Source organism: Varroa jacobsoni, unplaced genomic scaffold, assembly GCF_002532875.2.
Source record: "Varroa jacobsoni isolate VJ856 unplaced genomic scaffold, vjacob_1.0 scaffold_98, whole genome shotgun sequence".
Taxonomy (NCBI): Eukaryota; Metazoa; Arthropoda; class Arachnida; order Mesostigmata; family Varroidae; genus Varroa; species Varroa jacobsoni.
In genome coordinates this window covers 233739-253800 of record NW_019213000.1, presented here as the reverse complement: position 1 = coordinate 253800, position 20062 = coordinate 233739, and the positions used below count along the sequence as shown (strand labels likewise).

The following is a 20062-nucleotide window of genomic DNA, read 5'->3' as shown; positions in this document are numbered from 1 at the left end:
GAAGATGGGAAATCTTAGTACGATTATAGTACAGCGCTATTCTCTATATCGGTCTCTGCAAGACTCTCTTAATATTGTAAATGTTGTCCTAATGGAAGGACGCAAAAGTTACTTGCCACAATTTTTTGCCGGGAACCGAAGAAGTAATGCGTTAATGACGTTATTATAAAATGGCTGAAGGTCACCGGTCGAAATAGTGCATATGTCTTTGGGTAATGTGATTTTAAGAATATAGAAGGAAAAAATAAGTATAATTTTAGTTTACAGACGGTCAATACTTTTTCGACAACCCAATAATTATTGGCTTTCTGAACAATTGATTTGTCTGACAAAGCGCTGCTTCTCTTCGGTTGGAAAATACCAATCAACTTGATTGGTTAAGCACAAATACGTAAAATTCTCAGGCGTAATTAGTGGCATTTGCTTACTCAGTGCGGGCAATCGTTTCTTCTTTTATCTGAAGAAGAAATCTACTTGGATTATGATGAAGGAATACTTATGTGCGGTTTTTACATGTCTCATTCCGGACGGAATATTCTACAGAGAAGCACGGGAAAATATGTATATAAGAAGATAATCAACCCTTCAAAAGTAATAATCTGAAAGGACCCTTAGTTTCCCTGTAAAATATAATAAATATATATATATCTATACTAGAGGTTATTCCTATGCCTAAATCTTAATGACATAGACGTTAATACTGCCCATTCAATCGACTATTTTTATAGGGTCGGTAGGACATAAACATAAAAATTCGCAGACTCTGTGTATAAACATGTAACTCATGTTTGGCGTCACAACAGTCGAAGCGTCACCATGGCTTAATTTTCGTACATATTCAACGCGCACGCTCTCTACTAGGTACTATGTGACAGGCTGCTATAGTACACTATGGACGACAAGAGGTGGTAAAACGACAACGCATTCCTTTCGGAACTGAAAAGGTACTTCCTCTATATGTGTAAACTAATCTCATAGTACAGATACACAAAGGCAAGAATACATCGGTCAACGAATGTAGTTGAGACAAAAGCTTCAAGACAAAGAAATATTATATAACATACGGACGAGATTGTTGTTGTCGATGTCAGGACTCCCTAAACGTTAACGGTCCGTGGTGGCAGAGATATGGAGATCAGCTGCGCGCTACGATATGAGCCAAGGTCAAAATCTACAATCGCAGACTACGTAGACTGCAATACATAAACTGACGCTAATGGCTGTAGTCTCTCCTGCTTCATGTTAGACATGTGAGTGGAGAGTTATTTAAAACTGACTTGTATGTCACGCTTTGACTCGGCTAGAAGGGGTGGAAATAGGGAGAAAGATAGGCGATGTAGGAAAATGGTCCCTGTTGCTTAGTCTCAGTTGACCTCCTCCGCATCTCGCCTCCGACGAAGAATTTAGCCTCTAGTCTACACGGTCGTGTGTACCCTCGCTTGCATACGAATACAAGTCACCGCTGTCTGAAACACTTCGCCAGTTTTTCATGAGAGCCCACTGAGGAGAGGGCCATATAGATAGCGTGAAGTATAGGCCATGAACCATTGGTTGTGGCCTTGTCGGACTCACTTTTCATGGGCATCACAATATACTGCCGATAGTGGACAAAGAGACGCCAGCATTAGTGGACAGCACCAATCAGCGATATATTGCTTAGAGGCAAGGGCTTTCCATGGACCGCTGCTTAGCTAACTGACTTGATTTAGTTCTACGTCATACTGCGTCCAAGCTTCTTCCGGTTTCCCGAGATACAGTATCTGTTCTCAGTTATGGATTTATCCGTCGTAAATTTAGGAGGAGACATCAACAGGACACCGGAATAATTAATTACGTAGTGAATCCTGATCTGCCTGATCGGCTTGGTCAGTGTTGTCTGTTCCACCCTAGGCAATAAAAAGCGCTTGGCGTGGTCTGACCTATCCTACCTTGATGCATTTCTAATACTTTATCAACGATAACGAGGCAGGCTAAATTTGTATAGCGAGTAAAGGCTGCCTTACCAAGTCCCTACACGTTGGATAAAAGCCTAGATGCAATTCATGTTTCGTGGATCATTTGGCAAAATTGAGGTTATTATTCGATTGGTAACAATCAAAGTTAATCGGGTCATCGAAATTATAGAAAAGTCTTTGTACTGTAAACGCGTTTTGTATGCGGTTGCAGGAAACCGCGTACCAAATGGGTATTTCGCGGCATTCGATGTATAGGTATATAAGAATCACGGATTTTCAAAAGAACCTACTTTAGCCAAGTTCTTAATGGTAGTGCACGTGTTGGTAGGCAAGGCTTATAAATCGGTAGTCATCTGAAAGTTTTAAATCTTAATATCGTCCCCATATTTGCTTCTATTTCGGCACACGCTATATATTCTTGTGCTTCGCATGGCTACATATGCACGAGGATCTGCGCACGTGTCGAAATTGAATATCGAGACAATTATGTGCTCATTATTAATTAGCACTTTGCTCGTATCCATAAATCATTAGACTTTCAGATAACTACAGACTGGACAGCCTTATAAACCAACACGTGCATTGCCATTAAAAACTTGGCTGACAGGGATTTTCTGAGCTTGAATGCCCCGAAATGCTACTGTGGCAACGCGGTTTCCTGCAATGCTATGCACACGCTGTATAGCAGTAGTATCTCTCTAGAACTGCACACCTGTCTATGCTTTAACGTTCATCTGTGAATCACAATTTGTCGAAGGTGGTTTGCATTTGCTCTCGGCCGAATTAAACAATTTATAACTAACTTCCTTAATTTCCAGTTCCGGATCCACCAGCAGCAATCCATAAGGTGGCCAATCGTAGCTAGTAAAGCTAGAAATATAGTTACTATAGTTGCTCACGTATAGTATCCGTTCGCCACTCATATATGATAGACTATGACACATACTATGCTAAAAATTTTTTCACACTTAACGAATAGATTAGTATAACTTCAATGTGATTCTAGTTACTGCCCAGAATAAAACTTCCATGATTATTTTCTAAGCTCTGCCGGCACGAAAGGAGCCGAATATTAGCATTTTAAGGGATTTAATATTGCTGGCTGCACGGTTTGGCGAATATAGTTGTTGTGTGAGTTGTACCCTCTACTAAATGTCTATATGAGCGCTTCACGATAATCCACACGCAGGAAGCAACGATTCCCGTGCCTGACCAGGCTAACCGGATTGTTCCTATCACCTCTTCGAACAGACCCCATTGCTCTGTTCGACTGCAGCAAGGGGAAAGGACATCATTATTTCTTACAGAAATGTTGAATAAAAACCAATTCAGTTAGGATTATACATCATTTTGTGCTTCTGGTATGCATAACCAAAACCGCGCTTAAGCCTCTGGGCTATTTATGGTGTTTTTCGAAACTTTTCTTATTTTTGATGACATTGTTTAGTGCGATGGCAAATATTTACGGCATCCTAATTATTTGTTTGCATTGCAAATTGACGGCGAAGTTTCCGAAAAAAATGCGTATCGCTGATACCACTGTGATGAGAGTCGTGCTTTTTTCATAGCTTCTCGGCACTGTACCGTTGAAACATGTGAGTCAAGACTGGCGGAGGGCGTAGGACGCTGCGTAACGTGATAACGTTCTTCTATACACTTCCGCTACTGGGCTCTATCCAATGCAGTGCACGTCTCTTGTAGTTGTTTATCCTACCGTTCCGGCCAGCGTCCTTTAGCACAGCGCTTGCCCTCAAAAAATACCGTTAATTACTCACATAATTCCATAGAGCTATGTTCCTAGTCACTCGTCGAACCGTAGTGGTCTTCTGTGATTCAATTTCTTCTTCTCTCAACAATCTTTCTGAATTGGACACAACTGGGAATGTCCGAAGTACATGTTCGTAAAACAAAACACAGATTGAGGGCTTTATAAAACCTGCACAGCTTCCATTTCCATACGCAGTAGGACGCGTGGGGGAATCCCGAAAACCCCTCGCCTAGCAACAGGCATTTTTTTCATGTGGTTAGTCGCCGTGTTCTTTTCAAAGTGCTCCATAAAATACCAACCATCGCATCGTATAATAGCAAGAGAACCCGGCCATGTTGCTCCGAGTATGAGCGAGTGGCAATTTCGTCGTCGAACGAGAAATTAAAGCTGCATCTCTAGGAAACTTTCAAAAAATTTAGCCCGAATTGAACGGCAAATACAAACGACGGAGAATATGGGGTGAGCACCTAAAAGGCTTTTATCCACGGTTGGAGGCCGCATCTGTAAATGGTCGGCGAGCAGGAACCTAAGTATCAAAAGTGATACTGTACTGTGCAGAACGAAATGGGCGGACGTGGAATAATACAATTGGCCTAAGTTGAGCTTGTTTACCTCATCGAATAGAGGGCAACAGAGAGAAAAAACATAATAGCCCACCGACCTCCGACAGCGTTTTATCGCAGTTGTTAGGGGCCGGAAGCTAGAATTGAACGTTGTTAAGCTAACGGCCTCGGGGCTTTGGTCGAGGGTTGTAACTGCATAAAGAAAATCTGTGCATTCAAATAAGCCGAAGCTAACGATAATTAATTATAGTACAAATCGTAAATGAACGAGATGCTCTACGTACGTTTACATTCAGCATATTCTGGTCATAGTGTTTTATAAAGGAAACATAGTGCGCCAGGTAGAAAAAATGAGAGGATTTTGATCGGTATCTGATCGAAATGACAGCGATGCCATAAACAAAATGCTACCTGCAAGCTACTTGAAGCCGTTATACATTGTTTGGTCATAAAGAGATATGTCTAACTGGCTACATTATTCTAGCTAAGCTTTGTTAATGGGATGTTTCTTCATAAAAGCAAACCCAGTTCGCCTCGGACAAACCCTGACGACATCGACAATACGCATCGTACGGTGCTGATGGGTGTCTTCACATTACAATCCCATGCCTCACAATGCAACCCCAAGTCTACCGATCCATATTCCACAGTAATCACCACCGCTAGCATATATGGAATCATAACCATTGGTAGTTCTATGAGTTTTCGCTGAACCAACAGGATCAATGCACACAGACAAGTTTTGAAAATTATCGAAAATCCTATCTGACAGCAAGCTACATGGTGGACATATCATATACAAAATGATGAAGCCACAAATCATCTCTTTAATAGGGTTCCGTTGGCGTATGGTTAACAACTTCCTGTACTTGGACACTATTAGCTCTGGTTGGGTCATCGGGTCCGCTAGGTAAACATAGGTTTAGCAAAAAGAAAACGCGAGTAGCTAGTGAATGTACCGAGACTCAAGAAGCGTTCAATCCAACCCACTATCTGCATTGAGCTTAAATGTTTCAGGGAGAACGAGGTAGGGAGTCAACACCCTTTCCCTAAGAAAATTTCGGGGTTTTCCTAAAAACGATGACATTATTTGATTGACAACGTCAGCCACTTAGCATATGTGATGCCGACTACTAATACGTCAAGGGCCGTTAGCCTCATCTTGACCCTATGGAGATAGCACTCGACAACTGGATAGGAACAACGACAAAAATGCGGTAAACTAACAGTAACTAACGGTAAGCCTTGTCCTGTTTTCCTTCTCTTTACTTGTAGATATTGGGTATTCGGGGAACGGCCGAAGCGAAAAAGAAAAATCGACGGGCTATCGGACGATAGTTAACCCCTATCAATGGTGTTCGCCTCTGTTTGACTGCATTGACACCTGAATACATAATTTGTGTTTAGCGTGCGTTCACTGCTTGTAAGTGTCATCCGCATTGCCTTATCTTTTGTCCATAACAGCAGCAAGACGCGAACGAAGCGAGGACTATACTAATTTGTATTCTAGGAAGCCAACTATTGTGTATTTGCACAAAAGAATCGCTCTATTACTGTTTCGTTATAAGTCAGCGTCGTAATTCGTTTTAGAGACTGAATTGATCAGATAGAGGTTATCGTCGAGTACTCTATTAGCAGCCTTGTACAAACAATACTACCAATTCTATTTATTATTGAATCGAAGAACCGATGCATGATAGGCGTCCATCTGTGCCGTCCTATCTACTGGTTACTTACTTTTGTCTCCAGTCCAATACAAACTCGTCTTCGTGGTGCTCGTCGGCATCTTGTAGGTGCCGGGTCGTTTGCTTGTTCTGCGGCATTCTTTGTTAAGCCTACGTCGGCTGCTATGGCAGATTTCTGTCGATCGGGCGAAGACCGCTGCACACAGGGTTGCGACGATTCGGATCGGTTCGCCGTACCGCTTAGTATTACTCGAATCCTCTTAGAGATGAGAATCAATCAAATTCTCTACACGTGAACTATACTTCGTTGTGGCTCGTTTCGATGCTCGTTTTTCTCGAAAATTCTCGTCTCTTATTGTCGCCTGCTTAGTGCAGGGCTTTCTTTGTCCTTCTGTTCCATGGGCTTTTCCCGAAGAGGGTCTGAAGGAAGGAGTTGGTCCCGATAGCGAAAAGAACACCAGTGCCGTTGTTGACGATATTGTCTGCAGGGGAATCTTCAATGAGGCAGACAGTTCGGTCAATTGTTCCGCACCTGCCTAACTCTGGTCGATTTTATTCGTTTAACCATGGACGATTTTGCCGAAATGTTTTTAATGCATACGTTGCCCATGGAACGCTGTCATGGTAACAGCGCGTGGATTGAATTGCAGTATCGCATTCTTCGTTGTAGCGTCTACGACTGCATCGCATTCGATATTCCTTCCTAGCTTCTTGAAGTAGAAAACGGACTGAAGCTGTAAACCTCAACGCATTTTTCTGCGTGAGTTTCAGTACCTTCAAGCAGACTTAAATGGCCTAGTTAGGAGAAGAGTTCAGGTGACGTGGTTACGAAAAAACAAAACAACAAACGAAGAAGATTTCTCAAGTGGCGGGTAGCTAAGGTAGCACCTGGTAGAGAACACTGCGTCTGTTTCAACTAAGAGTCTTCGATCCGTTACAACCAGTGTCAAAACTGTTTAGCTTATCCAGGGAAGAAACCAGCTAGCTCCTTTCAAATTTTATATAATGATCGTCAGCGAGGGGCAGAAAAAATACAATAATTTGAAACGATTTCAATGCCACTCTCTACTACACAGCTGTATTTGACTGTTTGCTCAGCTTCAGACTTGCCGCTTTGTCTACGCCGACGGCCATAGGCTGTTTGCCACGTTTATACCTTTCACCCACAGGGTAACTTGTTCGAAACTAACGGACCTGGATTTGTATAACACCTTTGGGCGTTAGTATCAGCCTAGCTATTTAAACAGGTTTATTCATTAAGCATACACTTAACTAGATATAGAAAATAATATGGGGGGATGTCATCGTCGCTCGCAGGTCCCAAGACAGAGACATAGTTCATCAATCAGGGCATCGCTTCCGGAACAACGAACTTTCTCACTTGGTACTTATTAGGTCGTGAAAAGGGGGTCGAACAAGCACTCAGGAACGAAAAAACAAATACGAATGACGGCACAATCATATCCTAATCGATTCCGCATGAGAAGATAACAGGCTTCGGCCAACCAGAAAGCTATGTTGCGCTAACCTCTTTAATAGGCTTTTATCGCTGCCCTATACCCAGTTGATCTGTCTGGCATTATGCGCATTCAAACGAAACTGGGAGCCTTGTAGAAGTATGGAAGTCTGGCGAATGCAGTCATGTCACCAAATTCCAGGTGTAATATCTAATAGCTCCTTGAAAATAAGCGGGATATATATTTATGCAGTTTGAGGGCTCGCATAAACTTTGAGATCTGCAGTAAACAAAAACAGGTCTAGCTAATGTTATAACCCCGAAAGATGCGACGAAGACTTGTCGACCGATAGGCAAGCGACAAACAATCTCTAACTTCCTTACATTCGTTGGTGATTGAGTTAGTCATAGATGTTGGAGAGTTAACGGAAGGCAACGAAGCTTTTATGCACTCCTTACCGGGTGCGGTAAGAGCCTGATAAATAGGACGTTGGTTGATCGTAATACGGTGTTCTATTCAAGCCAGCCCAACCCTATGTGCAGTTTGTGTCTTTCGCCGCCCCAGAGCTTCAAGCAAATTTTGCCTACCATTGACACTATTTTACAAAGAGCTGAAGCGTGTATCCGCACTATAGGGCTAATAGGTAACGTGGTTACAGTCTCTAACCTTAGGCCGAATTTATTAACCGTTCGCCGCTGCTTTACTCTGTCCCCTAATTTGGTGTAATCATATAGAGGTAAACCACGCGAACAACCTATTTTCACATGAGAATATACTTAGGTAGGCAAATACATTTTTAGCCTTTCGCGCTAATATTCGATGTTACTTTTCAAAATAATGTGATGTTAATGGTTGAAATGTCTCTATAAACTCTGTGTTATTCTATTAGCATAATTTGTCATATAATTTATGGATGTTTTGAGGCAAAATAGTCAAACGCCTACTTCCTCAAGTTTGGATTGCCCAGTTCAACTTGTAACTTAAAAGACTTAAAGCTGACGAATAAGATGAGGAATAACCTTCGGGCTGAATATAAACGTATCTTCTGCATTCTCAAAAGCTCAGTTTTGAGACTTCTTCAACTGTGTACTCTAATTAATTAAAAATTATAACGTTTCGCAATAATAGCTTTTCAGATGATTTTCAGTGATGAAAAGTTAAAAGAAAAGGTAGGTTTCTTCAGAGACTGATTCACAAATTATTTTCAATTAGTAAGCAAGTTTCTGTCAAGTTTAAGCATCACTTTTTAGATTACCTACAGTATGTACACGTATATGAAAACCACAATGTTAAAGCTGTGTTTTTCCCATTTCAACAGAAGAAGAATAGGATATATTGTCCAATGAATTACTATGCAGTCAAACTAGAAAAGCCGCAGCGGACACGACGTATACACCAGCATTCGTATTCCTTCCATCGGACATCGGGTCAATGGATTTTAATATAGGCTGCAAGCCCTTGTTCCAGGATATGCATACATGCTCAATCGATTCATCCTGCATTAATTTTCTAGTATTGGCTAAGGTGACCTTTTGTTGAAAGATATATGGCCAGTGGCCGTTCCTTCGATGAATTTTTCTGTACATGGCGAATGTAGAAGAATTGAAGACTGCCCGCTGTTCCCTACCTCGAAGAACTTAGTAGTAATTCCTTGAGCTTTATTTTTGTTTTTTCTTTTTTCATTTAATCACACTTTACATACAGTATATATGTCTTCATTGTTCTCCGGATATCCCGGTGGCACAGCGCGTCCATGAACTATTTGAGCCACTGAATCCACCACATAGTATAGAAACATTCGGATCATAAAAAATACACAAGAAAAAATATTTCAATTAGTTGTGGAGTCTTCCTCTCCATTGCCTCTCCATTATGGTGTTAGAAAATCCGTTTCTGTCTCTATAGCGGTCCCATAGTCAGTCGCAATGTAATAAACGATTAATTGCGAGAAACTAAAGAATCTCGGGGAGATCCGCCCGGCATGACGACATTGAGCAATTGCTCGTAATCTATACTTCGGAATCGAACCTCCTGCTTTGCTCACCAAAAGTTTATAGCTTTGATTTAAAAAAAGCTGATTTTCTTATAGCACTAAAAATAGGTGGTGAACGTTTGCCTCTTACGACAGACAGCCTCTTAAAATGTGTAACAATTTGTCGCCGATATAATATATACATGTATATATATATATATATATATATGTGTACACTCGTATTGCGTATGTATTTTTGTGTGTACTCGGCACTCAGGTAATTTTCTGGAACGCTGCATCGTTTGGCCGACTGTTTTTTACGACCTCACGACTTTGCGATCTTTTCCAGTTACCAGCTCAGGCTACTACTGCAATTCTTTGCATCGAATTTGCCTTTTTCGTTGCTGAAGGAAGAGGCATGCAAACACGGTACATATCGCAAATCGGTTAACTGCTAAGCGATGCAGTAAATAGAAATGACAATGGCAACACCAACCCGACTCGCGTACAGCAGCGATGGCCCTCGTCGCATTGCAAAAACGTCATGATGTTTGTGCTTACAGATGACTCTCGTAATAGTTGAAAAGTCGTAGGAGTTATAATCGTTTCATCATAAGCTAGCCCAAAGTAAAGACGGGGGCGGATCTGATAACGAACAAGCGCTTCCCTCCTGTAATCTAGCGTTGCGGATAATAACAAGTCGATATAAAGGAAGGCATATAAAGGTAGAAAGGACACGAACCTTTCTAAATGTCTGCAAACTTGCATACGGGCAGGCGTGCAGACATTTAGGAGGAAATTCAGACAGCAATAAAAGGCCTAGGTAGCCGAGGCACGTAGTAAAGAACTGCCAGCTTTAAGATGAGATATGACATATCCAGAAAAAAGTTCTGAATAGCAACATCCCCACTTTCATAGTTCCTTACTCGTTCGACCCGTTTTAAAGATCGGAATTCGGCATACAAAATAAGAGCCTAGAAAAATAAGATGGATGAGGTGTAGACAATTTTTCCTCAGCGGTTCCTTGAGACTCCTTATCTGGGAACCGATAAGTAAGCTAAGAGTGGCTGGAGCTATAAATGAAGATATATAAAGGAGGTCTAGAGCATCGATTTTAGCCAAGTATATGGTACAGTTCCAGACTTCATTTGTTTTCTTTTTCGACCGCAGGTTTCGACCAATAGCGGGTGCCGGCGATAACCTCGTCTTTCACTTTCGTATGCACTGACACCCAGTTTTGCACACATTTAGCTGAATCCAAAGGAACTGCGGGCATTTTGTGCACACAGTTTGTACTATCTATAACGTTTGTATGTCGAAGCAAACGCAGATGAGAAGTGCGTTGTACCTAGGTGAAAAAATATAGGTAATAGGTGGCTGCTCTTGCGGAAAAGCCCTTTCTTACAGATAGTTGTACCAATTCTCCCACACATACTCGCATTTGAACGGGCAAGCTGGGACGACCGCCGCAGGTATAAAGATCCATTCGCTTGGGAATATCATTTTCTTATCTTATATCGAATCTTTCTTTTTTTTTTTGAAATTCTACTTTAAGATTTTCCAATATCTATTCAGCCTTAAGAAGTTCAAATAAACAATAACTGGGTTACCCACCGCGCCCCAGTTTTGCAGCTTTTCCCTTTGTATAGAGATTCAGACAACATGCATTCCTGGGGGGCGATCCCTAGAAGAAGAACGAAACGTAAAAGATAGTCAGGATTAATGAAGAACTCATGAAAAGGGTCTTTCGACAAAAAGACTAGTACAAGGAAAAATGCTATACAAGCAATCTCAGCAACAAAGTGCAAAATACATAGTGGTTTGTGAACGAAGTTGTGAACGGCTCTATTTGAAAAAGCCATTAGTTATTTGGTCGATCATGTGGAACCAGATTCAATTACTGCCAAATGAATAATTCAATAAGGTAATTTAAGAAACAATACAATAAGAACTAGGCTCAATCTATGTATTAAGTACGACATACTAAGATCAACATCGTGTCCAAGCGCACTAGTTACGAAAATCTTATTTACACAGCGATTTATATCTCGCAATTTTTTTGTTAGTGTAGTTATCGGCCTGCCCAGGCAATCAGGCCGCTTCCGTTGTTTCCTTTTCACAATATTCAAGTTAAGAATTTTAGGGCAATCTAATGGGACTGTTCCACAACTGATACAGATATACACATAGTAAAACCATACAAAGCATGCACAGTCATTATCGAAGTCTGGCTAAGAAAAATTGACATCTGTAAGAGAAATAAGAAAGTGAAACAGGTCACGATCACAGAAACCAAACCCACATGTGCGTAAGCAAATTATGTTCCCATTTTTTTCCTTAAATAGAACTTCTAAATGTTGTCCATAGCCCGGCTGTACTTTGTCGTTTTGTACTGCCTTCAAAACCTCTCTTGTATCGTACTTAACACAATAGAAGACAGGGTTCCTCAAAAACTCGGTTGTTCAACTATCACATTATGCGATGCATTGCGTTACTCTACAGAGTGTGGCGCAAATTTGGTGAAACCGTCATTGTTCTTAGCAATAATTCTCTGGTTATCATCAGCTGCTGGCGTCGCGATTATTTACGACACCTTTCCGTTAAACTTGCACCTTGCCAGACGTAATAAGCACAAATGCTCTAAGGGTAGTGTTGTGGAAAAACGTGCAAAAAAGATCGACAACCTGTTTAGGTAAAAAAGTTTTTGCCTTATGGTTCCATCACATTATAAGATTACATGTGAGCAACGCTACGCTTGGGCAAAACGGGTCACTTCCACGCTGATGGAAAGAAGGCGAGGTGACCCATGGTGGCGAACTTTGGGAAAAATTGGGGCATATTTTAAGTCTTCTCCTACGGTTTCATATACGATGAATTGATCTGTCTCGGCTCCAGTGACGACCAACGGTCTACCGGGAAAACGAAAGAGAAAGGTCGGATGGCTAAGCAGCTAGAAATTGAATGCGATAGAATTTGCGATATGAATCAAGAAACGGAGAAGGAGGCCAGGGATGTCAGACCAGTATAGCGGTGATAGCTTAGGCCTCAGGTGACTCCAGAAGACAAAATAACCGGGCAAAAATATAAGTTGGAAAAAGAATGACCAATGATAGGCGGCAATGTAGAAAAAAAATTCGGAAAGGCTAACGTGGCGCTGATCCCCTTTTTGTGCGGAAAAGGAAAAAAGCGACAAGAACGACAAATTCTAAGAAAATCGTATTCACTCTATAAAAACTTTCATGTCGGCAGAATGGAACAGTTTGAGTTGATGTAACAGTCTTGGGGGTACGAAATAATTAAGCACGAGTAAGTTCCGTTGTCAATGAGAGACCTTTCTCTGGGAACGAAAATGAGAAGCTGCCATTTGTTAATGTTTGTTGTAGAGTACAAATCATTAGACGTTTGGTGTGCGATGGCAGCACGGTTAGCAAGATACTTTTATGGCTTTTTTTTGTCTGCATTGATCTATTTTCAAAAAAGCTTCCTTCATCACTCCTGACTCAGGCCTTTTCATATTGTTGCTTTCTGTTATCAATTGCTAGAGAACTGACTCTATTGTGTACGATATACTTTCTGAAGGAGCGTTACTTGTGTTATCAAGACAATTAAAAATGGCTTTGGTGCAGTAGTACTTTTTTTATAGCACTATCACCACCATATGTATAATGTATTTTTCTTAAAATTAAATTGTTTGTTTAAACGCTCCGTTTGCCTTCAGGAAAATTTTTTATTACGAAACTTTCGCAGTAAATCGTACTAAAATATTCGAAACAATCGATGCGGTCTTTGAGTGATTTACAAAATTTTTACGTTTTTTATTATACGCCATTTTTGAGATAAAAGCTATTTTCATGTTAATATATTTATGCTATGTTGTCTAGTCTAACATCAAAATGCTGTAGCTCGACTTAGAAGTCTATGCTCTATTAATCTGTATCATTACACCTCTATTATTCATCACGTTTCTCAGAACATGCATGACTATATGGGATGGCCTGACCTTATAGCGAGCTCCCATATCCGATTGTAGCAACCGGTAGTAGTGAGTTAGTGCTAACAACGACCACGATCGTAACAAAGGGCTTCTTATAACAACCAACGTGGCAGTCTAACGGGTGGCTTTTTCGAAGGCAATTCACGCCGCTGGTAGGCCTGCTCAGCGAACAGACCACAGTCTGCAAACATGGAGTAATCCGTCATGGCCACGTTTCTATTCTGACCGCCTTTCCCGCCTCTTTATATCGCCTAAGCAAACTAACACAAAACTAGCCCTGGCCTGACGCACTGGTCCTGTATGGACCTGCTCCCGTCACTGGAAGACTTCTTTGTTGCTGCAGCAAAACCATTGAGTGGCGGCTTTTTGCTATACTTTAGTCATTATTCAGTTTAGGTTCAATACATACGTCTAGTCGCAATTTTCCTCTCTGAGCTTTGTTACTATGTGCAATTTATTAAGTTGCTTTGCCAGTTCATACATAATGGGAGGGTGGAGTGTCTCGGAGATACTGGATACATGCATACAAATAAAAAGCCTGTTTTGGCCTTCTTGGTTTGGTAAAAGGACGTTTATTGCCGATTGTAGATACCCACCTCAATTGGAATCATAATCCAATTATAATCGTAAGTGAAACAACTGTGTTCGGTAACAAATATAAAGAAGTAAATAGCGTTCTTTACAAAAATGCACTACATCCTACTCGATATATCAATCAGAATATAATACAGAAAAAGAATAGTAAAAACGTTAAAGTAAGAGCGAGGTCAGAGCTTAGAGAGTTTCGTATAATGGTAAATAGAATTATCATTATTCTGTCTGCGGTGTGCATTCTGTATTAAGCCCGCTTTTTTTTAATTTAGTAGATAAAATACTTTTCCAGTCGGATATAGATCGAAATACTTCTCGTAATTTTAATTGTCCTGCAATACGTATCATTAGCGGAGCTTGAGCCGGCGACCTCTTACTTCTGGAATAATGAACAGAATTGGAAAGTGTCCTATTAAACATATTTTTCTACGTCATTGACTGTCTTGTGTCCCCAGACATTGCTTTCCAGTTAATATTTGGTAGAGCTAGTTGATTATGGATTCAAATGTCTACTATATCTCCTTTTGTTGAGCTCCTGCGATCTGTTTTCTGCAGATGACAAGGTTCGATGAATGAACGATAATGTAAAATAAGCATACAAGTAACGGTACTGTTGAGCGACCCGCCAAAGAACCCTGAAAGCTTGTTTTTTCAAGTTTAGCCGTCGATGCGATAGATATAGACAAAAGAGAGGGAAGCCTTTAAAAAAAAAACACAAAGTAAGCATTTGTCCTGCGTTCACAAGCTGCCGAAGGCTACGTAGCTAACATTTTACGATCAGTATGTAGCTGAGAGTTGGAAGGATCCGACTCACTAACTCAGAACCACATCACAAACCTATGCAGCCACAAGAAGTTAGCCTATTCCTAACTTGAATAAAGAGAAAATAGCTTAATGACGTCACGAAGGCGTGTCCAAGCCAGACAAGGCCGCTAGTTAGAGAACACGGTAGAGTCTTTGGTGCTGGTCTTCGTGTGCCTGGTCGCCTTCGAAGTAGCTGGCTCGCATACCGGCGAAAGGTTTGGGAAATTGCCTTATTCTAAACCTTCTGTCGGTGTAATAAGAGCAAGCAAACGTGCCTTAGTGCCACCACCAGTTCCAACGTCCTTAGGTAGCACCGACTGACTACTATCAGAGGAGACTAGAAGACTTTCGAGTCAAGGTCTCTTATGACCCACTAGGACTGTCTCTCTGAATGAAACAGAACGATGTCTATCACCTGCGCAACTTCACCACGGTTGCCGTGGCTGTCGGTTGCTTTCGCTACTCCACCTTCTACGGCAACATGCACACTACATACGTAAGCATACCTCTACGAGCTGGTACATGTTTGTGGGTTCTATACTCCAGCAGCAGCAGCAGTTCCGGAAAAGGAATACGAAGAGAAAAACGATGAGGCGGCGCTTTCCATCGCGTTATGGGGTATTGCCACTCCTGTCATTTCCGCTAACCTAAGCTTCTGTAAGAAAGTCGCGGTATTCGGTGGCAGCGAACTCACCTGTAGTTCTTCTGCGAGTCGGTTCTACTTGTCTGCTAGCTAGCTCTTTCCGCTATCACCTTTTGAGTATCCCGTTCGTGTCTGTGTAGTAAAGCTTAAGAAAGACACACTATTTTTAGCCATGCGCTGGCTAAGCTGGACTGACTGTTTGTTCGACTCGTTCAGGAACATAGATGTGGCTTAGGAATCGCTCCTGGCCAGCTAGACAAGCATAGCAATTACCAGGTCTCTCTCACCTGGCAGCTACGAGGTGTCTCAAAGCCAGCGCTAACTAAAGTTACCAGGGCTTCTCTTGGCTCTTTGTAGCTAAGCCTTAGTTTTTTTCAGAATCTCTCTCCCGTACCCTATATTTTCGTTCTATGGGCTGCTATTGAATCTTTCATCCCTAACAGAAATTGGGAAAGAGAAAAAAACAGCTAACTTCTGCTTTTCACTCCGTGAGAGCCGCGTCACGGCCGTACCGTTTTCCTGCGATCCCTTTCCTCTAGCTAAGTCTGCCATTCGCTGATGGGGGTCTATCTGGAGAAGAATTCTCCTCACCTGCTTACTAGCTGCGAAAGGCTGCTCTTGCGACTTCTCTAAAGCTGGAGGCCATAGTGTAACCGCTGCTAATGCAAGTAGCAGATTCGGGCACCCACCTGACAGGGGAATTTTAGAAATCCCTTCTTATCGCCAGCTCGCACTGTGTACACAAGCTGTACAGCCAGCTGCCCGATAGAGAGCAAGGCCTTAGATCTTCCTATAGCCCCCAACCCCATTCATTCATGTTTGCCCTTGCGAGTATTTTGGATATGCTACTTTTAGCCTCAGCGTCCAACCAAACCAGTCGGCTTGCAGTTATTCTGAGCGTTTCGTTCACTCGCCGCAGCCATAATAGTAATCGCAGCAGCAGTCGCGACTTCTGTGCCATCACAGCAGTTTCAGGCCTCTTATAACTGTTCGGGAGGCAGATAGCAGTAACAACAGGTTTCGATGGCAATCGTCCCTTTTCAATCGGCCGGGTTTTTCTGTCAGTTAATTTTTGTTAGGCATACGATCATACGTACGCCGTCGCTGTCGCCGCTCACAGGAATTTTTTTTTGAAGAATGACTAAACGCACAGAGACGCGATTTAGTTAGGTCACCTTATTTTCATCATACTAGTCGGTCCTACTAGTCATGCACGATGGCGGTGGAAGTAGCGGGCAAGAAGAACTATAGGGTTTGGAGCTTTCTCGCCTTTGACTGGGTATCTAACTCGCAGCCCGCTTACGTGTGTAGGCTTGCCCCGGTCTGCCTACACACGATATGTAAGATAAGATGGAATGAAACAGAATAGGACAGCCAAAGCCACAGCTATTACTTAGATCGGCAGTTAAATAGTGCACCAAAAGGTCCACGCCACGATGATGGTATCGCATGCATTAAAAGCGCAGCGAATAGTAGCATCCCACAGCATCGCCACTTCTGCCTTTCGCTGTGTGTCGCATCGTATGCTGAGAAAGTCCAGCTGGCCGAGTCGGTTCAACAAAGGCTATTTAGCTACCGCACCTAATCAATATGGCTTGCTACTGTAATTAGGTGGAACCTTAAAGCACCGGTACGAGTCAGGCAGGATTCTACCAACGAGGTACTATAATACTAGACGCATCAGTTACCGCCGAAATCGATGCTAAAGATGGGCGCGTTACAAAAAATATGGAAAAATAGCCGGGGGACACAAAGCTCGTCAGTTAGATAAAAACACTTGGCTTCCGTCGGCGCAGCAATTAAAATAGGAAAGCAAATAGGAAAATGCTGACGTAAGCTCTGAAACTGTAAATACCTGCTATGTGTATGTTAGGGGGTAGACGTTACGAGATAGAAGCAGTCAAACGGAATAGTCAAAATAGCATGGAGGACAAAGCAAACGCCATTAAGGTACTGTGAGTTTGAGTGTAAATTCAAGAAATTCATTTATCTGTCAATCTATGCGTTAATCTATGCGTGTTTGTCCATCAGAGAATGCCACAGGCGAAACAGTACGCAATAGAACGATGTATATAGATTTTGTTATACCTTCACGTTGCCAACATATATTATTCGCGACCAATAACGCCGCGTCCGCGCTTGATTCGTACCCATGCTAACGACTCAGGTAGGCGGTGCCTATCTTTAGCAAAATGTTATCCTTATACCTCTCAAACAATGTTCCTTTCCACCTTACACATGCGACATGATATGGCGACGCTTTTGCGCTCTTACATAGAGATACAATGTAGTTACTTCGCTGTTCTATAACAGTGTTAATGAAGGCAGCAGCAACGACCTTGAAACTCTCGTTTTGTTCGTTGTTTGTGTTACTGGCGACAACAGATTTTCAGTATCTGCAGTGCATGACACCGATGTTTGTCGCATCGTCGGTCTTTCTATCCGTTAGCGCTTAGCCGATTCTAACAATCAATAGGCAGCAATGTTTTCCGTCCTCTATCGCCTCTTCTCTGTGATCCCATCGACAGCTGATGAAAGACATGTGTAGCCGTCGGTGCGTGCCGTTGCGCGGCGGACTGCGAACGAAGCAAATGCGGCCCCATCTTGGAAATTGCGAAGAAGTGTACACAAGAAAGGCTAAAAGATACCGAGGATTACAGAGTGCCCTCTTTCCGTCTCAGCACGTGACGCTGACGTCAGTCTGTTGTACATTCTACACTATGCCAGGCATAGACGTGTTCTTGGTAAATAGGCGTGGCTGTGTTAACTTAGACACCGCATTTATTATGAAAGAAATTTTCGCGTATGGCAGCCGTCGGAAAGCCAACAAGTCGAACAGGCCTTGGCTGGTCCGGATATCTTATGGTAGACGTCCTACTATTCGATAAGTATATAGACGGAGTAGTATCACAAAGATGAGCAGGAAGGGCAGCCTTGTAGAGAGAGCGGAAATAACTGCGCTGGTTTGCGCTGCATTGTCCTGCGATCGTGACGTAACGACATTATGCTCTTCTATACTTGATAGCGAGGACAAACATAGACGGGCCTTAGCGGTCAGTCCTTGTGTCATTAGAGTCAGCGCTGACCGCAGAAGCGACTACCCCAGCTGCCCCCAGTTGAACCTCAACAGAAACCATGGAAACTTCAGCAAAAGTCTAGCAGGACCCAAGGGAGCCACAGCGGAATCTTATTGGTCGTGGATGAAAAGGCACGATTAGAGTTAATAATATGGTAATATCCTAGTGGCCGCTTGACGGTAGATATAACGCCACATAAGGGCCCAGGAACAGCGGTATGTAACGCTGCGCGAAGTGAGCAGGGAAAACAATAATAATAATCTCTTTAAGCATCTCAGAACAACCGAAGCGGGGCGAAGAATACACTTCTGTTACCCGGGGATTCCATTATGTTCATCCCAGCTATGTATGTATAGGGTATGAGCAACAGCTTCATAGCACTTGTTGTACGAGGCAAATTGACCGAGGTGTGGGGGAATACTGTTTATTCTTAACGCTGTTCTTCGAAAACGATATCCACTGACACTAGCTAGACTTCAATGTCAATATCCCTCAGACATATGCGCGAGTATTGTTTGTAAATAATAAGACTTGGAGGGCAAAGGAAATATATTGCTTTTTGTGGCGCTGATTATATTCAGGTTTTTGTGTAAATTCACCAAAAAGTAGCCTTAATCTGTATTTACTCATTGCTTCAACAGCGATCTTCTTCAAATTCGCATTAGATATGAAATGTTATAGTTCGTGTTTTGTAGTGAAAGGAACCAATGCGATCGAGGCTATAGGCAACAAAAGTGATACCCGCCTTATCAGAGCGTCGTTCCTCAATGAAGCCTGTCACATTCTTAATTCACACCACCTATCCTTGTAATCTCTTTGTATTCGTACTGATTTAAAATCACCTCATGTTATCTCGTTTCACTGGCCCTAACAGACAGATTAGATATTGTTTTTGAGATCGCACTGGGTGTTTTGTATCAGAAAACGGTCAGTTTTCCCAGGTACATCGAAAATGATTGCCAAGTATCATTTCTTTCTTTTCTATGTTTTTCTGTTCGCTTTGCTCCACGTGGTAGTTCGTCGACTATTAATGATGGGCGTTTCTCCTGACTCGACGAACGAGGACGGATTGACAGCGTTGCATCAATGCTGCATCGACAACAACGAAGAGATGACGAAGCTGCTGGTCGAGTTTGGTGCTAACGTGAACGCCAAAGATTCTGAACAATGGACGCCACTACACGCGGCCGCTACCTGCGGACACCTGCACTTAGTCAAGTATCTTATACTCAAGTAAGTACCGCATAAAATAATGGCATGTTACGACCGAGGACTAAAAGGTTATACCAAGTACTTACTGGAACGCCACATTAACGTACTACGTTGTAAGTTCACAATGCTACACATTTCTTAGTCACTTTGACGTTTGCTTTCTTTTTTTTTTTGCCGATAAATACATTTTTAACTTTCGGCTATGATAGATAGCTAAAAAAAATCGCTAAAAAGCAAGGCAGTCTCAAAGACGAGGAAAATCTGGGTGACTAAGTGCCTTTCCTTAGATGTCCGTATGATGTTCGTACTCGTGCCTATCAGTATCTGTTTGTACAGGGAAT

The 20062-nt window shown here is 42.2% G+C and overlaps 1 protein-coding gene and 1 long non-coding RNA gene across 3 annotated transcripts in view; one reads left to right on the top strand and one right to left on the bottom strand.

The window, feature by feature from the left end:
• LOC111264630 (protein phosphatase 1 regulatory subunit 16A) overlaps positions 1–20062 on the top strand; it is a 71275-nt gene that overhangs the window by 34098 nt on the left and 17115 nt on the right. For both annotated transcript variants that reach the window (XM_022840704.1, XM_022840696.1), the window contains exon 3: positions 19526–19742. In XM_022840704.1, coding sequence (XP_022696439.1) covers positions 19526–19742 — 217 coding nt within the window. The remainder of the gene's footprint in view (positions 1–19525; positions 19743–20062) is intronic.
• Positions 8612–13788, bottom strand: LOC147753934 (uncharacterized). The gene is made up of 3 exons (XR_015312746.1): positions 13401–13788; positions 11015–11084; positions 8612–9198 (listed from the first exon to the last, which is right to left on the bottom strand). It is a non-coding gene; the product is annotated as an uncharacterized LOC147753934 (long non-coding RNA).